This window comes from Pseudorca crassidens, chromosome 12, assembly GCF_039906515.1.
Source record: "Pseudorca crassidens isolate mPseCra1 chromosome 12, mPseCra1.hap1, whole genome shotgun sequence".
Classification (NCBI taxonomy): Eukaryota; Metazoa; Chordata; class Mammalia; order Artiodactyla; family Delphinidae; genus Pseudorca; species Pseudorca crassidens.
Window position 1 is genome coordinate 61,039,749 of NC_090307.1, and position 20,268 is coordinate 61,060,016.

Consider the following 20,268-nt stretch of genomic DNA (forward strand, 5'->3'; position numbering starts at 1 on the left):
GGTTGCCGTTTACTTATTTTACAGGGGCAGATTAAGGGTGAAGATGTGTAGACTTGAGAGAGTATGAACTCTGGACGCAGACTCTGCTTGGACTGCGAGTCCTACACCAAACTCTGCGTGACGTGGGCGATATTTGACCGCGCCAAACCGCCATCTGTAAAAACAGGGCTGTGTCCATCAAAGTCCAATCAGGAGACAGAGAACAGGCAGTAATTTGAACAGGGAGAGTTTAATATAAAGAATGTAACAGCAGATTAGAATGGAGAGGTTGGCTGGTGGAAAGCGTGCTCTAAAGAATAAAGGAATAGCAGATGTGAGGGGCGGCCCCTGCTCCAGGGCAGAAATGAAGTCCAAGGAGAAGATCCATCCGGAGCTGAGATCCAGGGCCCGGTGGATGGCAGGGAAGTCACTGTGGGGCCACACGCATAGAACTTGGAGGAAACGTGTCCTCTAGGGCAGCCGGGAAAGCTGTTCATAGGGGTGTCCTTCTGGGGCCGTCTCTCACAGAGTCGCAGAGGGGAGCTCTGGCAAGCGCTGTCTGCAGGGCCTTGCTGGCCACTGTGCACTGGAGAAGCTGGGCCTGGGAAGCCCCTGCCTTGTGGGCCTGGGGCTCCTGAAGCTGTGTGCTAGGGAGCCTTCCAGGGGCCTCTGCAAGCTCCATCCTTCCTCCTGGACCCTCGACTGGCAAAGCTTAAAGTCTTGCCAGCTGGGACAGGAAGTGTATTCAGAGGGCCTGGCTATATTTTTGCAGAGGAAGCAACGAAAAGTGAGTTTAGGGCTCAGAGGTAATACATCAATACTTGGCAAAAGGATGTTGATGCCCGCCTTTAGACTTCGTGAGATTAAATAATACACGTAGACACTTGCGTGGGTTTTGTTATGTGACAGTTTCTTTGATCAGACGTATTGAGACCACAGTCTTACACTGGTTGTGACGATTAAACGAAGTAATGACTGTCTGTTGTCTGAAGCAGAGTCTGGCTGGCATGTAGCGGATGTTCAGGAAATGTTTGTAGATCACATGGTGCTCACATCATAGAGTTGACTAGTAACTTCAAGCTGAACAAAGGGTCCCAGGTAATGGTTCTCACCCTGAGACCTTAAAGGCTACAGGTAGCACCCTTTGATGGATCGTGAAGTCTGTTTTGTGGACCCAGACCCAACCTTTTACAAAATCGAATAGAACAGAAATGAAAAAGGCCAGTGTATCTCAGTGGCCATAAATGTGGTTTGTGAAATGTACATATACATGTGCTGGGTTACGATGTCATGACTGTGGGTCACAATAAAAAAAAAAATTGCTTAAATACTGCTCTACAGAGTGCGCTCTAATCCTTGTCCGTTTGGTTTCCTTTGTCTTCTCTCTAGTCCTGAAGGTTTAGTAGGATGTAGAATGGTCATGTGAAAGAACTTATAAGGTTTCCTTTGGGGAAAAAGTGGACCATCCTCTCCTTTATAGCTCCTGTCCTAATGATGTCATGCTACTTTTGGATCTACTGAATAATTCTCTGCTGTTCCAAAAAAAGAAGAAAGATAAATTCCCTCCAATATGCAAATGACAATATTTTATTTTCATAAATCATGGATGACCTTTATAGACAACTAGCCTTCCTATCTAATTATGGTCGGGAAAAAAATAAGAGTTCAACTTTTCTAAAACAAAAGTCATAATTTGTGGAGACTTCATTAACGTTTAACTGGCTTATAGTTTTCAACCATAATAAAACATGAACATGTTCAATGATTTAGTCACATTTGGAGCTGATTCATCTTGGAATACACCAGGACAGGACTGGGTATTTTGTGGGGCTCAACTGAGGTAGTTTTCATTGTTTAAGTGGATAGTACCTTACACTTAGAAAAAAATTTTAAGCAAAATTATTGCAGCCAAATTCTGCATAGAATTTTGGGAAATTCATTACCCATTTTTCTGAAGAAGCATTTATTGGGTACCTACCATTTCCTCTAGGAAACGTCAAGACGACTAGGAGTTATCATCAAAATGACTTTTGAGCAGAATTCCTAAGCTTTTAGACACCCGTTCCTTTTAAACTCCGTAGTTTTCATGAAAAAAAAAATAACATGGTTTCATCTGATTTCTAAAGCGCGTGGCATCACGCTTCAGTAATAGCACAGATAGCCTGTACTTTTTAGTTGGGGGGTAAATACTCAAACTCACGGCAGCCCATTAAGACTTTGTTGAGAGAAGCAATATTCATAAAGACTGTTTCAAAGAATATTACAGTTTTATCCTAGAATGCACTGATCTCCCACTAAATCACGTTTATCCAATCAAAGTTGGATGCCGTGCTATCCTGACATGTTACTGAATAAACCCTAAAACCCATTGCTTTGCTGTGGTGACCGCCCCTGAGAACTATGTTCATTAACTCATGTTGATTGTTTCATACGAGGGCCCTGGGAACATATTTCCCTCTGGATTTAGGATTAGGAGTTGTGTTTCTTTCAAGTTTTCAGTTTGGGAGATAGTGTCGCATAGTGTTCAGAATATGGGTTTGAAAGACGGGATCCCTGGGTACAGATCTCTGCATCACTGTCTTCCAGCTTTGGGACCTTGTGTGCAAGCTCTGTAACCCTTCTGTGCCTCAGTTTCTGTGTGTGTAAAACTAGTACCTTGGTACCTACTTTATAGGCTTGGCCTGAGGATTAAACACGTCCCCAGTGAATATAAGCCCCTGTTATTCGTTTTGGTATTAATGTTATCGTCTCATAGATACTGTGAATTGTGTAATCATTTTTTCCTCTTGGCACTGGCTACCCCAAAGCTTACAGTGAAATGTGTGGCCAATGCCCCGTGAATGAGCCTAGTGATATTTTTTATTACTTGGCAATAATGGTGGCGTCCTAGTTATAATCCTGATATCATCTTGTCCTTTTTTTTTTTTTCCTGCTCTACTTTCCTTGCTTTTTAACTTTCACTTCTCCTCAGTTTTATCAATTTAATTGTCATGTTATTGTGCACTGCCTGTCCTGGAACAGGCCATACAATCATCATTCTTGGTCAGAAGCCATCATCCTTGTTGTCCATTACCTGGGTATTTGACACCCATTGACACTTCCTTTCACATAATAACTCCTTCTTATTCCAGCACAAGTTGTGTGTTGTGTTCAAATTTGCTAAGGAAAAGCCTTTCTCAAGGTATGATGGAAGCAGGTGGGCAGGCACGTGTGTGTGTGTGTGTGTGTGTGTATTTATGTAAGAGAGAGAGAATAAGAGTGATGCAGGCCACCACCCACCCGGCTTGCATCACCTTTCCTCCATCTCTTGTATGACCTTTGGTTTAGTCCTGATTCCCCTCCACAAAAGAGAAATAATTTACCTTGATTGAGGGGTGAATATGGCCCAGCCATGAGCTGCTGGGCATCGGTCCAAGTAAGACAATTCTGGGGAAACCTTGGCAATTCGTTGCTAACTATATGCCTCTACATGATGGCAAACGGTCTGTGTTATCCTGAAAAATGCAGGAGACTTATTTTTGGAAATGCTTCATTTCATGATGTTTCAGGGACTTTGCTCCCTTATCACATTCTTCACTGGCCCTAAGGCACTCACTTGAAAAGCCCAGCTGGCCTCTGTTCTTTGCTCCTGTAGTGCCACAGAAGAGCCCACACAATTCACCTCTTTACAAAGTACACATTAAATTTTCCAATTCTGTGTTCCAACTCTTTGCAACGGAGTGAACTCCTCAGAGTCCTTGTAGGAGGTACAGATGGCAAGGACAATTTAAGATCTAGTAATAGCTGGTACTGGTGGACTTGCCTGACTCTGTTAGACCAGCCACACTTGCTGCCTTACTGATTCATCAGAAACACCAGGTGAGGGACATGTTATGTTTGTTTTATAGGTAAAGACATTGGGGTTCCGAGAGGCTAAATGATTTGTCTACAAACACAAAGCCAGCAGGGCAAGAATGAGGAAGTGCCAGGCGTCTGACCCCGGAACCGGTTCACTTCACCTCTACGCAGTGTTGCCTTGAAACCTAAAACCTTCATTTTGCTCTCTTGAGTTGGTTATATCCCATTGCTTTTTACCTTAATTGCCTTATTTTAGCTCAATAAACCACCTTTGCTATTTTAGGGTCTTGAATCTGTTGGATGAAGGCCAGTAGTGGATCTCAAAATTGATGTGCAGGGGGCCATATCTTTGGGCAACAGGAAATTCACAGTCTGTCCTATTTTCCAGTGTTTCCATAATCCTAGATGGGTCTACGAGGAACCATGGCATTCTTTTTATGTTTCCTTTCAAGTGATAAAAACAGCTTTATGTAATGGGAAAATTATATCCTTGCACCAATGTTGTATTAGTCTTTGGGGTTTGCTGTCAGTCATGCAAGCTCTCGCCTTTATATTTGGTTATATCTGCGGTGCCAAGAATTGTTTCCTAAACCAGATCTTTAACCAGACTTGAGCTGTTTTGCAGATGCCCCCCGCCCCCCGCCCCCCGCAAGCTATTTCTCACTGTTTAAGATTGCACTGCAGGACTTTCATCAAAGTGCTATCTATGCTTCTATTTGCGGGGGGGGGTTCCCTTTTCTGTCAAAATTCATGGTTCTTTCATTCTTTTGAATATTATTAGTGCTACTGCTGTTTGGGCTTATTCCTACAGCACTGAAGCTATTTTCTATATCAAAATTAGGATTTGCAACCAAGGGAGAATATTTCTCATAAATGTTTGCGTGGCCTTCTAACATTTCTTATCCCAAATTAGAAAGTTGTTAGTATTATGTGCTTAAAACAAATCCACTGTGTTTCTGGACTTGTTAAAGCTGAGTAAGAGGGAAGTATAAATTACCAATTGTTGTCAAGGTGAAGTATTGAGTTAATGCTGTATCTTTATAATGAGTTTTCTGTTCCCAGCAGAATGTTTAATTGGCCAGTTCTGTTAAAAGTGTTACAGAGGATGGTGTCCAGGGCCACTGATTTCACCATCATGCCTGGAGCCAGTGACTAAGACAAAAGCAGAAAGCTGGGGGACACCTCTTAAAATGGCCCGAGGAAAATGGCCCGAGATCCCTTGTCTCTGCCCTGTTGAACATTTTTCCTCAGTGATTTGGAGGCAGACAGAAAGCATGCTTAATCAAATTGGCAAATCACCCAAATCTAGGTAGGAAGACTGACACCCAAATGGCAAAATCAGGATCCCAAAAGCTCTCAACAGGCTGGAGAGATGCCCTGCAAACATTATATGGGGTTTAGAAAGGATAAATGTACAGAAAGTCACTTCCCTTATTGCAAAGGGGAGAAATGGCTCCATGGCAGTGGTATAAGGAAGACATGTGGGATTCCAGGCTCTAGGAATCTCGGGATAGACCAGCAGTCAGCTCAGACTGTTGACAGTCTGAGGTCAAGGGAAGTAGCCAGTTGAATTCGGGCTGCAGTACTGGGAGTCATTGGTTTGGAAGAGTGCTGATGAACTGGACAGTGTTCAGAACACCTGCCAGGATGGCAAACATCTGAGAACCTTGTAGTGGGAGGGAGGGAGGGGGAGCAAAGCATGTTTTGCCTGGAGAAGCAAAAATATAGAACTTGATGGCTCTTTTCAAATAGTTAGCTTTCCCGTGTAAGAGCTGAGATTTTTTCACTGTTTCTTCACAGGGAAGAGCTGAGATAAATGGGTATACATTTCAAGAAGCTGTGTTTGGGCCTTTTTAAGGGGAATTGTCTACATGTGAGGTATGCTTTTCTAAATGCTGGGTGCCCACCTGTTCAGAAGCTGTCTGTCTGTCTAGAAGGTTGTAGAACTGATGGAAGCATGTGGATGGAAATTGGACCAGGTGACCCTACCTCTGAGTTTGTGCAGTTGCTTTATTATTATTGTTTTATTTATTTTCTTGCTGCCAGGGCATACAGTACAGCCATAGGGTAATTATATTCTTATGTTTGTGTTTTCTTGACCAGACCCTTAATTCTCATCATTGGCAAGTGATTATAATTAATCTTTTAAATTGATATAATTAATAGCATTATATAATGGGCAGTAGAATTTTCATGATATTAAGATGATTGATATAATCCTTCACTTTGGCAATGTGAAACATTGGGGGAAAGATTTGATGCTATAATAATTTAAAGTCAACAGGAGACACTTAAGAAGATGTGGGGTGGGACTTAAAATCATCACAGTGCCCAGGGTGCTGCAACAGCGGACCTGCTTTGCATATACTGCATTTTCTTTTATTCTTTGTTTAAGTTGCTTCATTTTTAGCATCGACATCAAGCAGATGTTTACCACATGTGTAGTTGTGAATTCATTCTTGCCTTTCAAAATTGTGTGGACTGTAGGCAAATTTATAATCTCTTTTAATTTTGAGACCTCAAATCTCCAAAGTATTAAAGCAAAACCTGTTTCTATGTTCAATTCAGAATAATCCTTAGAAAAATATTTTGCAAGCTAGGTCCATAATATTTACTGTGTTTTGTCCTCTACCAGTGGTATGGTGGAAGTATCTCTCTTCATTTTTTTGGACAAATCATAATGGGTTTTTTTTCTATTGAAAACACATTGAACACCTAGGATGGTTCTATTAAAGTTTTGAACACAAGATCAATTATGCCTAATTCATATGAATCTGGAGAATATGGGTTATAAATCTGCTTAGGTCTTACTTTCAGTTGGATTGTACAGACGTTGGATTCTTTTGGGAGAACAGTATAATATAGAATTATTGGCAAGGCATGGTGAATACTCAGCTAGCGCTTCGCAAGGATGCAATGGGGTCAGGATCCACAGTTCCTGAGCAAAAAGGCCAAATCAAATCGCTTTGAGCATTGAGTAGGTTTATGGTTCCCTGCAGTCATCATAGCTTACCCCAGACCTCTGGTCATTATGTATTAATGCTACTCTTCCTTCTTTTACATTTTAGGTGGTTGCCTCTTTGATGAGCCTTATAGCACGTGTGGATACAGTCAGGCTGAAGATGATGACTTCAACTGGGAACAAGTGAACACCTTGACCAAACCAACCTCTGATCCATGGATGCCATCAGGTTTGCTCTTAAAGTTCCCTTTTTAAAACCAAAGGTGCACAGGAGTCTTAATCACAGTAAATGTTCACTGGGTATTGGTTGAATGAGTGAGGGTGTTGGTCTTGGAGTTTGGTGGCAAAGGCTGATTAGCTGGTGGGGATGGTATGTGAGGACCAATGACAAAGAGTTGACCCTTGTATCTCTCCCTTTAAAATGTAAAGCTTACTTCCTTTATTGTTAGATACACCTGAGCTAGATTAATGGCCATTACCCAATTGACCCTTTCCCAAGGAGCAGAACATATGGGAAATAGATCGATGTCTCTTCTGGCAGATGAGTTTGGTGATTGGAACTCTAGCTGGGGAATCCAAATAACAAAGTCTCCATCACAAATAGACCTTGGGAGGTGACTCATCTGGCACCTGGGGGATCTGGAGGTTACTAGTGATCTTCAAAGCATTCTGATAAAATGGTTTTGCATGCATGTGGGTCCTTTTTCCACTGTAGAAGCACTTAGTAAATTTTCTGATGAGTGAGAAACATTTGATCCACTGAACACCAGCAAGAGTTCTACTTCCTTAGTTGGAAGATCAGGAAGATGGTGACTCATGGACTCTAATCAGATTGGCGCTTGATCATTTTAATAGACACCATTTTTAGGCTGCGGTGTTGCATATCCATTTAAAATTTTAGATTTGCAGATTCACTTGACAGATGGGGTGATGACTGTGTCCCATTCAGGATTCAAACTGGAAGATATGAAGGAGGGGGAGGTGTAGCTTCTTGTTACCATCTTGTCCTTTACTTCTTTCTGATGTCCCATAATACCATCTCAGACCAAGATGTCCAAGCTTTAAATATAGCAAGGATGGGTTTCTAGTAGAGGCCATTACAAAAATGGTTACACGTATCAGAGACCAGTTGCGCCCTGGAATAGTCAGTTGGGTAATTGAAGCAACACAGGAAGAGTGACCTTGCAAGTATTTGGCCTTTGAAGGCCCTCCTGCCTTTGGAAGAATGAAGTGGGGGTATGAAACATTCTGCTTGAATTTATTTTTCTTCTGTTGACTAATAGAATACTTGGTAATTAATATTAGGACTTTGTAACTTAAGATCTCTGAATGTTATCTTTTCTAACACTTTTGTCAATTCCATCTGGTTTCTGATGGTTACATAAGATGTATCCTCAACACCTACCCCCAAACAGGTGCAAGTTTTGGGTTAGGGTTAGGACATGTGGGTGGTTTGGGTGTCAGCAGGTCTGGAGGGAGTTGGGGGAAGACTAGCAGTGGGTCGTCTCTCCTCTGACTCTGCCTATGGACATGGGTCCAGATAAGGCTCCTGAAAATGGATAGTTCTTCCACCACATGAAAATGTTTACCAAGGGCTTCCCTGGTGGCGCAGTGGTTGAGAGTCCGCCTACCGATGCAGGGGGTCCGGGAGGATCCCACGTGCTGCGGAGCGGCTGGGCCCGTGAGCCATGGCCACTGAGCCTGCGCTGTGCTCCGCAACGGGAGAGGCCACAACAGTGAGAGCCCGCGTACCAAAAAAAAAAAAAAAAAAAAAGTTTACCAAAACTGCAAATACGTGTATTTTTTCCTACTATTTATTAAACAAACTTTAGTTATTAAAAAAAAATTCTTTGAGCCCTAGTGTATACTAATCGTGATTACTGAGGGAGATGAAGGATTATGAAATGATTCTTTCTAGGAACTCACCTACTTGGGAAAGAGGGTTACAAAAATACAACTAGCGAGCAATCTAAAAGTGCATAGAATTAAGTGTGGTATAGACTAGAAGTATTCTAAGAGCAGTTTTCTTACTGTAAGCCCAGTGTTTTTGGAGGACTTGGACTTGGGCCCAGCTGACCTACCCTCTGAAAGTGAGAAGTTAAGTTCTCAATGAAATGTCATTGTTAGAAGTTACCGTCTTGTAAACGTGCATATACTATCCTGAGGTATGGATGTGAAAACTGAGTTTCCAATATGTCTATACAGCCATGAGTTTTAAATACTCTTCAATTTCAGGATTTTGCCTCTTCTTCCTCCTCCCTTTTCATTAATAGGTATAAAATTTATTCCTTTCACAACCAAATTCCAAGGCTGGCCTTCGTACACTAAAACAGAAACTAGTTTTATGAATTTCTCAGGGTAAATGGGTGGCAAGATCAGATACAACCATAACTTTATAAGGGCTAAGTTTTAAAAACCTTTATTTAAAATATTGTTGGATTTGTTCTCACATGTGTATTTGTATTTGGTCTTGCACGTGCAGGCTGGTTCTGTGATGCCTTAGACCCAGGGCTGGCAAACTATATCCTGCCAGCCACAGCCAGTTAGCTGCTGTTTTTTGGTGTGGCTCGCATGCTAGGAATGGTTTTTACATTTTTATTTTTTATTATTTTTTAAAAACTTTATTCATTTATTTATTTACTTACTTACTTATGGCTGCATTGGGTCCTCGTTGCTGCGTGCAGGTCCCCTTTATGTGCGGCAAGCGGGGGCTACTCCTCGCCTAGGTGCGTGGGCCTCTCACTGCGGTGGCCTCTCCCGTTGCAGAGCACGAGCTCCAGGCGCGTGGGCTTCAGTAGTTGTGGCACGCGGGCTCAGTAGTTGTGGGTCGCGGGCTCTAGAGCGCAGGCTCAGCGGCCATGGCACATGGGCTCAGCCACTCTGCGGCATGTGGGATGTTCCCAGACCAGGGCTCAAACCCGTGTCCCCTGCATTGGCAGGTGGACACCCAACCACTGTGCCACTAGGGAAGTCCCCGTTTTTACATTTTTAAATGGTTTTATTTATTTATTTATTATATATTTATTTATTATTTTTGGCTGCGTTGGGTCTTTGTTGCAGCCCGTGGGCTTTTCTCTAGTTGCGGCGTGCAGGGGCTACTCTTCGTTGTTGTGTGCGGGCTTCTCATTGCGGTGACTTCTCTTGTTGTGGAACATGGGCTCTAGGCACGTGGGCTCAGTAGTTGTGGCTCGTGGGCTCTAGAGCACAGGCTTAGTAGCTGTGGCGCATGGGCTTAGTTGCTCCGCGGCATATGGGATCTCCGAGGACCAGGGATCAAACTTATGTCCCCTGCATTGGCAGGCGGATTCTTAACCACTGTGCCACCAGGGAAGTCCTAAATGGTTTTTTAAAATCAAAATAATAATAATACTATTTTGTGACACACGAAATTCCAATTTCAGTGTCCATAAACGAAGTTTTGTTGGCACACGGCCATGCCCATTTGTTACATATTGTCTGTGCCTGCTTTTGGGCCGCAGTGACAGAGCTGAGTAGTCTGAGTAGTTGGAACAGAGGCTGTAGGGTTCACAAAGCCTAGATATCTCGTTTCTGGACCTTTCCACAACAATTATACTAACCTCTGTCTTAGACCATTTTGGCATCAGCTTTAATTGTTGTTTTGGACTCCTGGCTTATATTGTAATGATTTTCTGTATTCATATTATAACTATTAACATATAAACATTTTCTTTCACTTTCAGATGATTTCTTTTCCAAACATTGGGCTATTAAAATCAGTAAGAAAAAAAAATGTGATGATCAGGGATTTTCTCTATCTTTCCCATAAATTTGCTATCTATTGGAAAGCACCGTGACATTCTTTACTGTTTAGTACCAATATCCTTGTGGAACTCTTGTGATTCTAATAAGCAGATAATCTTCCAAGATGAATTTAACAATGATGATGGTGATATAGACTAAAATTTTTACTCTGATTTTTAAATTTACTGTAATTAAAGTTTACTTTTTCTGTGTCTTTTTGGAGAATGATGCTTCAGTGTGCAGGGTTTGTTTCTCTGTATCTTCGTGTGTGAGGTTATTTTTTAACCACGTTTAAACTATTTAAATACAGTCTGGAGCTTTATACAAGCTGGTTGATAACTATTCTGATGCTGTGATGTTAGCTATGGAAATATATAGTTAGGGAAAATAAATACCAAATGTCATTTAATTTTTTTGTATTTCAAGCCAACATTTATGTGATAATTGATGATACTTTTGCAGCTAGCTCTGAACCACACAGTTCTCCTGATGGTGAAAGCATGCTACCTGTGATTTCTCTTTTATTGGAAAGCACGTGGTTCATTTCATATTCATTGAGCTCCATTAGCAATGGGCAACTCTCTTAAACTTTACCATAAGGATTATACTCTGAGCACAAGAACCCTTGATTAAGTAACCAAATGATAACCTGGTACATTTTGATAGTACCGTTGCTTCTATCACTTTATATAGAGCAGCGCCTTGTATGATTATCCCTATAGACTAAGAAGTGTTTGATTAGGAGTGTTTCGTGGTGTAAAAACATGTGCACAGTTTGAGAATAGTTGATGTGTTTACATGTTGTTAAAGTATTCGTGTTTGGACCCTAGTGCTCCAGTTCTATGAAATGGATAGTTAACATATTCCATATCTTATGTATTAGAAAATGTGATCCTGTTTAATTTAAAAAATTAGCAATAAATTCATCCATAATATTAAAAATGTAAAGGTAGCTTACAACCATAGCCATTTGATACTTATAAAATTGACATTTATTTATAACCCCTGTGGTCCCCGTAAAACATCATACCTCTAAAAAGGCTGTAATGAAGTAAATTGGGCCCTTAGTGCTGGGAGAATGTAATACTCTTCCAGGTTGTATAGTGCTCCTATACAGGTTGTATAGTGTGCATCCTGGGCAACCTCACTTGGCCTCCACATCTTGGTTTTACATAATGCAGATTGGGAGTGGTGGGGTTGCCGATCTTTGTGGAGATGTTGTGACTGAGGATTGAGTCATTTCCGAGGGTATCCATGTGAAAGGCAGAGAGAGGGCCATGCAGGATGAAGGAGCAATGTGGACTCTTAGTGTGATGCCCCAGAAAATGGAAAAAAAGTGACTGCATGTATTTGTTTTGGGAAAGATGATGGATTGACAGACAAAGGAATTGCAGTTTCCTCTTGGGGTGCGTTCACCAGGCATGTTTTCCTCCTGGGGAAGACGTCCTGTGTATTCACACTTCAGGGCTTATGCAAAGTCTTCTGCTCTTTGAGTGACAAAGAGCAGAAAACTTTGGGCTTGAAAAGACATTTTTCCTCCTTAAATTTCACTGTGTATCTAGTGAGTAATATTTTTGGCAAAGAACATTCGCACAGTTGTTTAATTATTTCTTTCATTCTTTGAATCTGTCAACATTCAACAAATATGTATTGAACACCTGCTACGTGCGAGGCATCGTTCAAGATGCTTGGGCTCCATTGCTGAACGAACCAAATAAGGATCCCCTCCCTGGCGATGCACCTACATTCTCAGTCTAGTGAGATCATTCTTGGATTGCCAAAAGATCAGATCCTGGGAGACCATGTTTCCCCTCATTAATTAATGACTTTCTAGATGTAAAAACGTAAAAGGTAATATGAAATTTAGTTCATCAGACTCAGCACACCATAGCATCAAATTTAGCTTTCTTGGCTGTGCTGTGTCTTAAAAACACACAAAAAGCAAAAAGCAAGAGCAAAAACATTGAAATCCCAGGCAAGTGGCAGTGCAGTACCTTCTGATAATTCTCCCTCATAAACCAAAGTAATCTTGTACACGTACATGACTCCTAGCAGCTGACAAAAGTTGCTTCTTTGCTGTGTATCCTCTGATCCTCATGACAACCCTGGGAGATCAGACGGCGTTATATCTGTTTTACACCCAAGAGGACTGAAGTTCAGAGACGTACACCTGCCCCAGGCTTATAGGAGAGAAAAGCCCCCATTTTTGCTTTTCTGACTGCCAGGGAGGCAACTTCCCACCCGAGCACTTGCATCTAGTGAGGGGGGCACGGGCAGCCTTCCTCCCAGGTGGCAACTATTTGGATCTTCTGGAAATGAATTGGAAGGCTCTCCCCGTGGGGTTGCTGCCCACTCCCGGGTCAGATTCTGGCTCTGTGGCTTCACAGCTGTGGACCTTGGCCGACTCTTCAGCTCTCAGGTCCTCAGGCTCCTCATGGGTGTAGGATTAGTTCGTGATACATGTTCGTGGAGTGATGTCCGGGGGCCTGGCGCTAGGAGCTGGAGCGACAATAATGGAGTCTGTGCTCTGGCTGACTGTGAGGCATGCGGGCTGTGATAAGCAGACAGACTTAGAGTGTGATGGGGAGACATTCTAGGGCTGTGAAGAAAAACTAAATCAGGACAAGGGCTTAGTAAGGGATGGGAGCGGCAGACAGGAGCAGCCGCTCTGTGAGCAGAGAGGGGGTCCTACCAGGGACAAGGAGGCCTGGAGGCTGAGTGGTCCTCCCAGAGGGAAGAGCAGGGGCAGAGCTGAGGCAGGGGGAACTCTGCCGGGGGAGGGGGCTGTCAGCCCTACAGGATCCCGAAGGTGTTGGAAAGGCATTTAGAACCTGCCTCATGGGGTTATTGACCAAGGGAGACAAAATTATCCACTTCAGAGACTTAGCCTCCTACCTGGCCCAGCACAGAATTCAAGAAACGTCCTCCTTTTATTACTAAGTAACTTTCCAGGAGCAGTTGGTAGGAATTCATCTTTTAGTTTAATTTGGACTCTCTGTGAAGCGGGCAGTTCATGCCAATTTCCTATTTTCCCTTCTAAGTGATACCAAATAAGAAATAAAAGGTATAGATCTTCATATAATTTTTGAATGGATCGAAAAGCAAGTTGAGAGAAGTCCATTAAAATATGAACTTTTTTTGCCAGGATGGTAGGATTGGGGGTAATTGTCCTGTCACTTCTACATTACACATTTTCTTTATGATTAAGTGTAACTTTGTAATAAAAAGTATTATAAAATACTTTAAAAATGTGGGGGAGGTCTTTGAATTTGGTGTTATTTTAGTTGGTTCTGAATATTTCTGCTCCAGAACTCAGGAAATGACACGTTTTATTGTCTTTGAGCATCTTATTCACGTGTCCCACAGTGAGGTCCCTGCCTGACATCCAAGGTGTAGGATGGTCCTTGATGAGCATCCTCTCTGGATCTCGCTCATATCACCCTGGTGATGCTCAAAATGGGTTTCCAGTAGCTTTGAAACCGTGAATGATGAGACACGGTGAAAGGAACTGGACCGGAATTGCATCCTGCCAGCAGTTTCTAAGTTACAAAATTTAGAAAAATAACTTTAGGTGATAACAAAAGAACCCCATTTCAGATCAATGATCTTTGGGGAGTTCTTAGTTAAACAGCAGAGGGCTCTGGGTGGACTCATTTTAACATGAGTGTAGACAGTGTGCTCCATTCAGAGGTAAAAACATGTAACATACAATTTACTATGTTTTTTAAAGATTTGTTTGGTGTGGACCATTTTTGTAAAAGTCTTTACTGAATTTGTTACAATATTGCTTCTGTTTTATGTTTTGGGTTTTTTGGCCTTGGGGCATGTGGGATCTTACCTCCCTGACCAGGGATGGAACCAGCACCCCCTGCATTGGAAGGCAAAGTCTGGACCACCAGGGAAGTCCCCAATTTACCGTTTTTAAGATTAGAGTCTGGGCTTCCCTGGTGGCGCAGTGGTTGAGAGTCCGCCTGCCGATGCAGGGGACACGGGTTCGTGCCCCGGTCCGGGAAGATCCCACATGCCGCGGAGCGGCTGGGCCCGTGAGCCATGGCCGCTGAGCCTGGGCGTCCGGAGCCTGTGCTCCGCAACGGGAGAGGCCACAACAGTGAGAGGCCTGCGTACCGCAAAAAAAAAAAAAAAAGAGTACAGTTCTGTGGCATTAAGTACATTCACACTGCCGTGCAACCATCACCACCATCCATCTCCAGAAACTTTTTCGTCTTCCCAAACTGAAACTTTGTAGCCATTAAACACTAACTCCCCGTCCCCCCTCTCCCCAGCCCCTGGCCACCACCATCCTCCTTCCTGTCTCTATGAATTGGTCCACTCCGGGTACCCTATGCAAGAGGCATCATGCAATAGTGGTTCTTTTGTGTCTCTCTTATTTCATTCCGCATAATGTTTCCTATGATTCAGTTTTTATTCAAGATCAGGGCAGTCATTCTTTTTTTGAAAAGTGTCTTGATTTTTAATAGTTAAGTGTTTCAGGGGGACCAGCGTATTCTGTATGAACACTTATTTCAATAGTTTATATTCAGTGTTCCACAAATGTTCTCCTTTAGATTTGTTCTACTTTCCTGTCTTGACTGATTGGGAAACTGTTACAAAAAGGAAGAACAGTGGCTGACTATTTTTTAAATATTTGCTAAAAAGTATACAAGTGAGCCTGTACATATAAATATGTTTGTTTGTGTTTTTTAAAATTAATTAATTTAAGGCTGCATTGGGTCTTCGTTGCTGCACACAGGCTTTCTCTAGTTGTGGTGAGATTGCAGTGGCTTCTCTTGTTTCAGAGCATTGGCTCTAGGTGTGCAGGCTCAGTAGTTGTGGCGCATGGACTTAGTTGCTCCGCAGCACGTGGGATCTTCCCAGACCAGGGATCGAACCCATGTCCCCTGCGTTGGCAGGCGGATTCTTAACCACTGCGCCACCAGGGAAGTCCCAATATGTGTTTTTAAAATAGGTTTATTTCTTGCTTAATTTCCTGTAAAATTGTACGAGATGACACCATAAGAGTTATGTGAAACCAAGTAATGGAATAAACACGCAGGCCAATCGTGACAGATGCTGTAAATCTCTCCGTGGCTGAGTTGAGGAGGGGCTGAGGGTCCAGGGCGGGGTCCAGGGCCATGGGTCCACTGGGTAGTTGTGATGCCAGGCTGAGAAATTCACACCCAGGTGCTGGCTGGTGCCCACGTACTCTGTGTTCTGTGTGCAGGCGCCCTGGAGCTGGGCCTGGCCGTGTTGTTGGAAGGGAGGAGGGTGGGGAGAAGGGACAGCAGGTTTTGATGGGACACTTGGAGACAGTCTTACCATCTTTTGAGATACCTTGGACTACAAAGGGGCGGCGAGTGGGGCTGGACCGAAGACCAGAGAACCCTAGACCTGAGGAAGACTTACCAGTCGGGTCCAGGGAGTGGCAGCCTCTCTTAATGGAAGGCAGGGTCTTTGGGTCAGAGGAGTTTTGGGTGGGCCGCTGGTGTGCTAGCTGGCAGCTTGTTGGTGGCATGAAGCTGTCCTCACACAGACACCAGCGTGGGGAAGGCCTGGGCCATTCTGTGTGGTGCCGGGGTCCGGTCACCCCTGTCTCCAGCCTGCCACAGACCAGACCGTCACAGAGGAAAGGCCCCTTTTCAGCCCCTTCGGGGCCTCCCATGGTCCAAGAAATGGAAGAGATGAATACATTTAAAGAAGAACTAGTTAAGCCTGGGTTGTTCTTTTTGCCATAGACCAGGAGGAGATGGAAGGCCCTTCCCTCTTTGGGCCTCCAACTGTGTGAGGCCCTGTGTGTGCTCCGGGCACTGGGAGGTAGCGATGACCCAGAGCCAGTCTTCCAGAACAGAAGTGGTGGGCCCAGTACCCTGGTGGGGGCCAGGCTGCTGCCCAGACAGAGGCCAGGAGTGAGGGCAAGCAGAAGGTCTGATGGAGGAGGTGGCACCTGAGAGGGGCCAGGCAAGCATGAGGAGTGGGACCGGAGCAGGTGGGCCTGCCGGGCAGAAGGATCGCCCTGTCCCGCGGCAGTGCTGGCCAGCGGGGGGCACAGGCTTGCCCAGGGCTGCTCAGGAGCAGACAGTGTCGGGACTGCAGGCACTGCGGATGGGGAGGAAAGGGACGAGGCTGGAGGAAAGACTCCCAAAGGCCGTCCTGAGCTGGTGCAGGATGCACAGCAAGGAGGCCATTTGACTCGATTTCTGACAAAGGGAACGAGAAAGGAATTGACTCTGTTTGCAGAGAGGAAAAGAAAGAACTGCTCATACGAGGGATCAGGAAAAGATGTAAGAAGGAAGTTTGAGATATGGGGACATATGTATATGTATAGCTGATTCACTTTGTTATACAGCAGAAACTAACACACCATTGTAAAGCAATTTTACTCCAATAAAGTTGTTAAAAAAAAAAAGAAGGAAGTTTGGTTAGTAAATAAGTATCCTATCACAAAGCATAGGAATATGGAGGAGAATTTCCTTGTTCTTGGGAGATTCATGTTAAAAAGTGTGTGTGTGTGTGTGTGTGTGTGTGTGACAGTATGTGTGCAAATGTGGTGAGATGTTAACAGTTGTTAAGCCTGGGTGAAGTATGTATAAACATTTATCATACTACTTTTTCAACTTTTCTATAGTTTTAAAACTAAGCAAAATTTGTACTATAAACGTGGGAAACAAAAGACACATAGAGCTTCACTGTCTTAGTGCCAATGAGATTCTTATCCACAGATGCCTTTTAGGCAAAAATCTATCCTGTCAAATTACACTGAAAATATTTATATTTAAGAAGCCTAGGTTGACTCCCATTTTCCCTTCTGAGCATCTCGGGTTGATTCCTTGGTCTTCACCGGAGAAGTTTAGTGGAGCTGATGGGCCCATGTACAGTGACACACTTCAGGGATATAATTTTAGGACTTTCTAAAATAGGACAGATGCTTCACGCTGCGGTCTTATGCCTTGGTGGGTGAATCAAGTATAAAGATCGTTATCCTATTGGTAGATATTTTGGTGGCTAACTGGAACTTTGTAAGAAGACGCATAAGGAATTATTACATTTTATTTTTGGGTACATGCTTGAATTCATTTGTATCTCATCCATAATGTGGGGCTGAACACAGAAAAATTCATAAAGGATTTCTTGGCAAGCTTCATGAAATGATTGAGCGGATCATTAAATAAGTGGACTTTAATTCATAGTTGACAGATATTTTATCCTAGGAGATTGTGATAAATTATATCTTAAAGTGATATTTAAAAGCTTTAAGTGGTTGAAAGGGAAATAAATATGGCTATTTAATTAATTGCCGGCTGGACATCCTAACTCCTTTCTGTGGTGGACGACACATCCAGACAACCCATTATGCAACTGACTGTACCCCGTATGTGCGGGGTAGCACGTGAATACAGCGGTGCCCTCTGAGAGGATACCACGGGAAGCTGTTTTTTCCAATGCCCTATTCTTTTTTGAATGCTTCAGGTTTCCGAATACAGAGGTGCTTCTTAATTTTATTTCTCCTGGTTCCTTCTAGAGAACATCTTTTCTTCTGTGACCCAGAGAAAATGTACAAAATATTGAAATCTTTGGCATAAGACTTGGAGACATAGGCTGGGTTTGATCCAGGCAAGTTTAAGGCAAATAGGAATCAGTAGGTTTCTGGGGGCATCTTGGGAAATGATGAGACCTCTCTTATAGTCATTCCTTTCATGCTGCTTCCTCTTCCCATCTCTGTTGACCGTGACACCCGTCCTGTTAAACACACACCTTGTGGAAATGGTGTCACCTCCCCAATTGTACTGTATAAACACAACGTGCCTGAGTCCCCCCCCCCCCCCATGGTCCTGGCTCCCTGCGGAGTGACAGGCTGCAATTTACCAGCAGCTCAGTGACTGAGCTGATGACGAGTGACCTTTCTAACACTGCAATCAATGCTTGTTATTTGGAAAACAAAATGATAGTTTGTATTTTTCAGCGGACGGGTCATTGGGGCAGCCCCCACTGACATGTGAATGTGTTACTTGGGCTGGATGATGAGTCGTTTCAGACAGGAATGTTAATTTATTTGAATTGATCTGGGTCTTGCTCTTATAAAAAGGTGTTGGACATTTGTTGATGGCACAAATTATTATAAATAATTGGTTTTACATGTCGGTCAAACAGAGGCATTTAATGCCCATTTTACACAATAGCACTGTATACTAGCTTTGGCAAGCCTTTACCATCCATATTCTGTTTAGATTTGATGTTTTGCAATTGTTTTGAAATAGAAAACAATTGAAATACGTGAACCTGTGTATGTCGTATTTCAGTAGCGTCTCTCCGCATGTTTCCTGAAATGGTTTGTGAGGCCCCATTAATACGTGGTCATGAGGGTGAATAACTCTGGGACAAGATGCTGGGAAGTGGAGAGCCGCCTGAAGGGAGAACCCTGTGGTATTTGTGGGGAGGGTGTTGAGTCACTGCTTCCAGCTCCCATGTTCTAGAAACAGGGAAGCATGTGCACCTCTGTGCCCTCTGATGTAGATGTGGCCACACCTGCTGTGGCTGGTGACTGTGCGTTCAAGTGACACGTGTCGCTTTCAGGCAGAAGCTTTTAGAGCCAGATTCCCTGTGTTCTCTTCCCTTGTTCCTGCCTTGGTGATTGCGATGCTTTTAGCCTGGGTGCCTGAGTGACAAAATGTAGAAACGACTCCTCCTGAAACCCAACCCTGCTCCCAACACACACACACACACACACACACACACACACACACACACGCACACGCACGCACGCACGCAACTGAGTGCAGGAGTCATGTGCCTGAGTGAGAGAAAAACTTCCTGTGTGAAGCCACTGAGATTTTGGAGTTGTTGAATGGTTCTCAAACTCTTTGGTCGTAGAACCCCTTTACACCCTTAAAATTGTTTTTGCAATATCCAAAGAACTTCTGATCATGTGGGAAGTTTCTATTTATATTTTCTGGGTTGAATGAAAACTGAATAATTTTGAAAACAGCGTACATCAGAGTACGTGCACTCCGTTAGCCATCAGAGCAATGATGTACACCTGTTAGTAACTGAGAGAAAAATGGGAATAATAAAGTCAAATAATGGCCTATTACTCTCAGGAAAACAGTTTTGACCTTGTGGACTCCCTGTAAGTAACTTGGGGATTTCAGGGGTCCCTAGAAGATACTTTGAGAACCGCTGAAGTAGATCATCTTAAGAGATATGCCTCCCTTGATGATTGACAATTAAAGGCTTGGAGGAGTCTGGAAGGAAAAGAAAGAAGGGGAAACGGTTTTGTAAATACAGTTGATCCTTGACAGCATGAGTTTGAACTGTGTGGTTCCACTTATATGCAGATGTTTTTCAATAGTAAACACTACAGTACCACATGACCCATGGTTGGTTGAATCGCGGGTGCCCAACTGAATCGTGTATACAGAAGGACCACCTCTAAGTTATACCCAGAATTTTTGTCTGAGCGGAGGGTTGGTGCCCCTAACCCCTGCATTGTTCGACGGTCAACTATTGCAAAAAAGGATATCCTTGAGTGTTATAATTCACATTTTTTTTCTGAATAAAGACAATATAAATAGTTTGTTCCTATTGTTGGAAAGTATTTTCTTTTCACTAATAAATACTCATTCTAAATGAAATAATACACAAAGTTACATTGTATGAAGCCACACAACTGTGAATATTACAAATTGTATGAAGTGGAGTTTATGAAATCTCGTGCTCTAGAAGAATTTGAGAGT

General features: G+C 43.2%; 1 protein-coding gene across 7 annotated transcripts in view; it reads left to right on the plus strand.

The window, feature by feature from the left end:
- PTPRM (protein tyrosine phosphatase receptor type M) overlaps window positions 1-20,268 on the plus strand; it is a 754,490-nt gene that overhangs the window by 170,748 nt on the left and 563,474 nt on the right. For all 7 annotated transcript variants that reach the window (XM_067699674.1, XM_067699676.1, XM_067699675.1 and 4 more), the window contains exon 2: window positions 6,885-7,007. In XM_067699674.1, coding sequence (XP_067555775.1) covers window positions 6,885-7,007 — 123 coding nt within the window. The remainder of the gene's footprint in view (window positions 1-6,884; window positions 7,008-20,268) is intronic.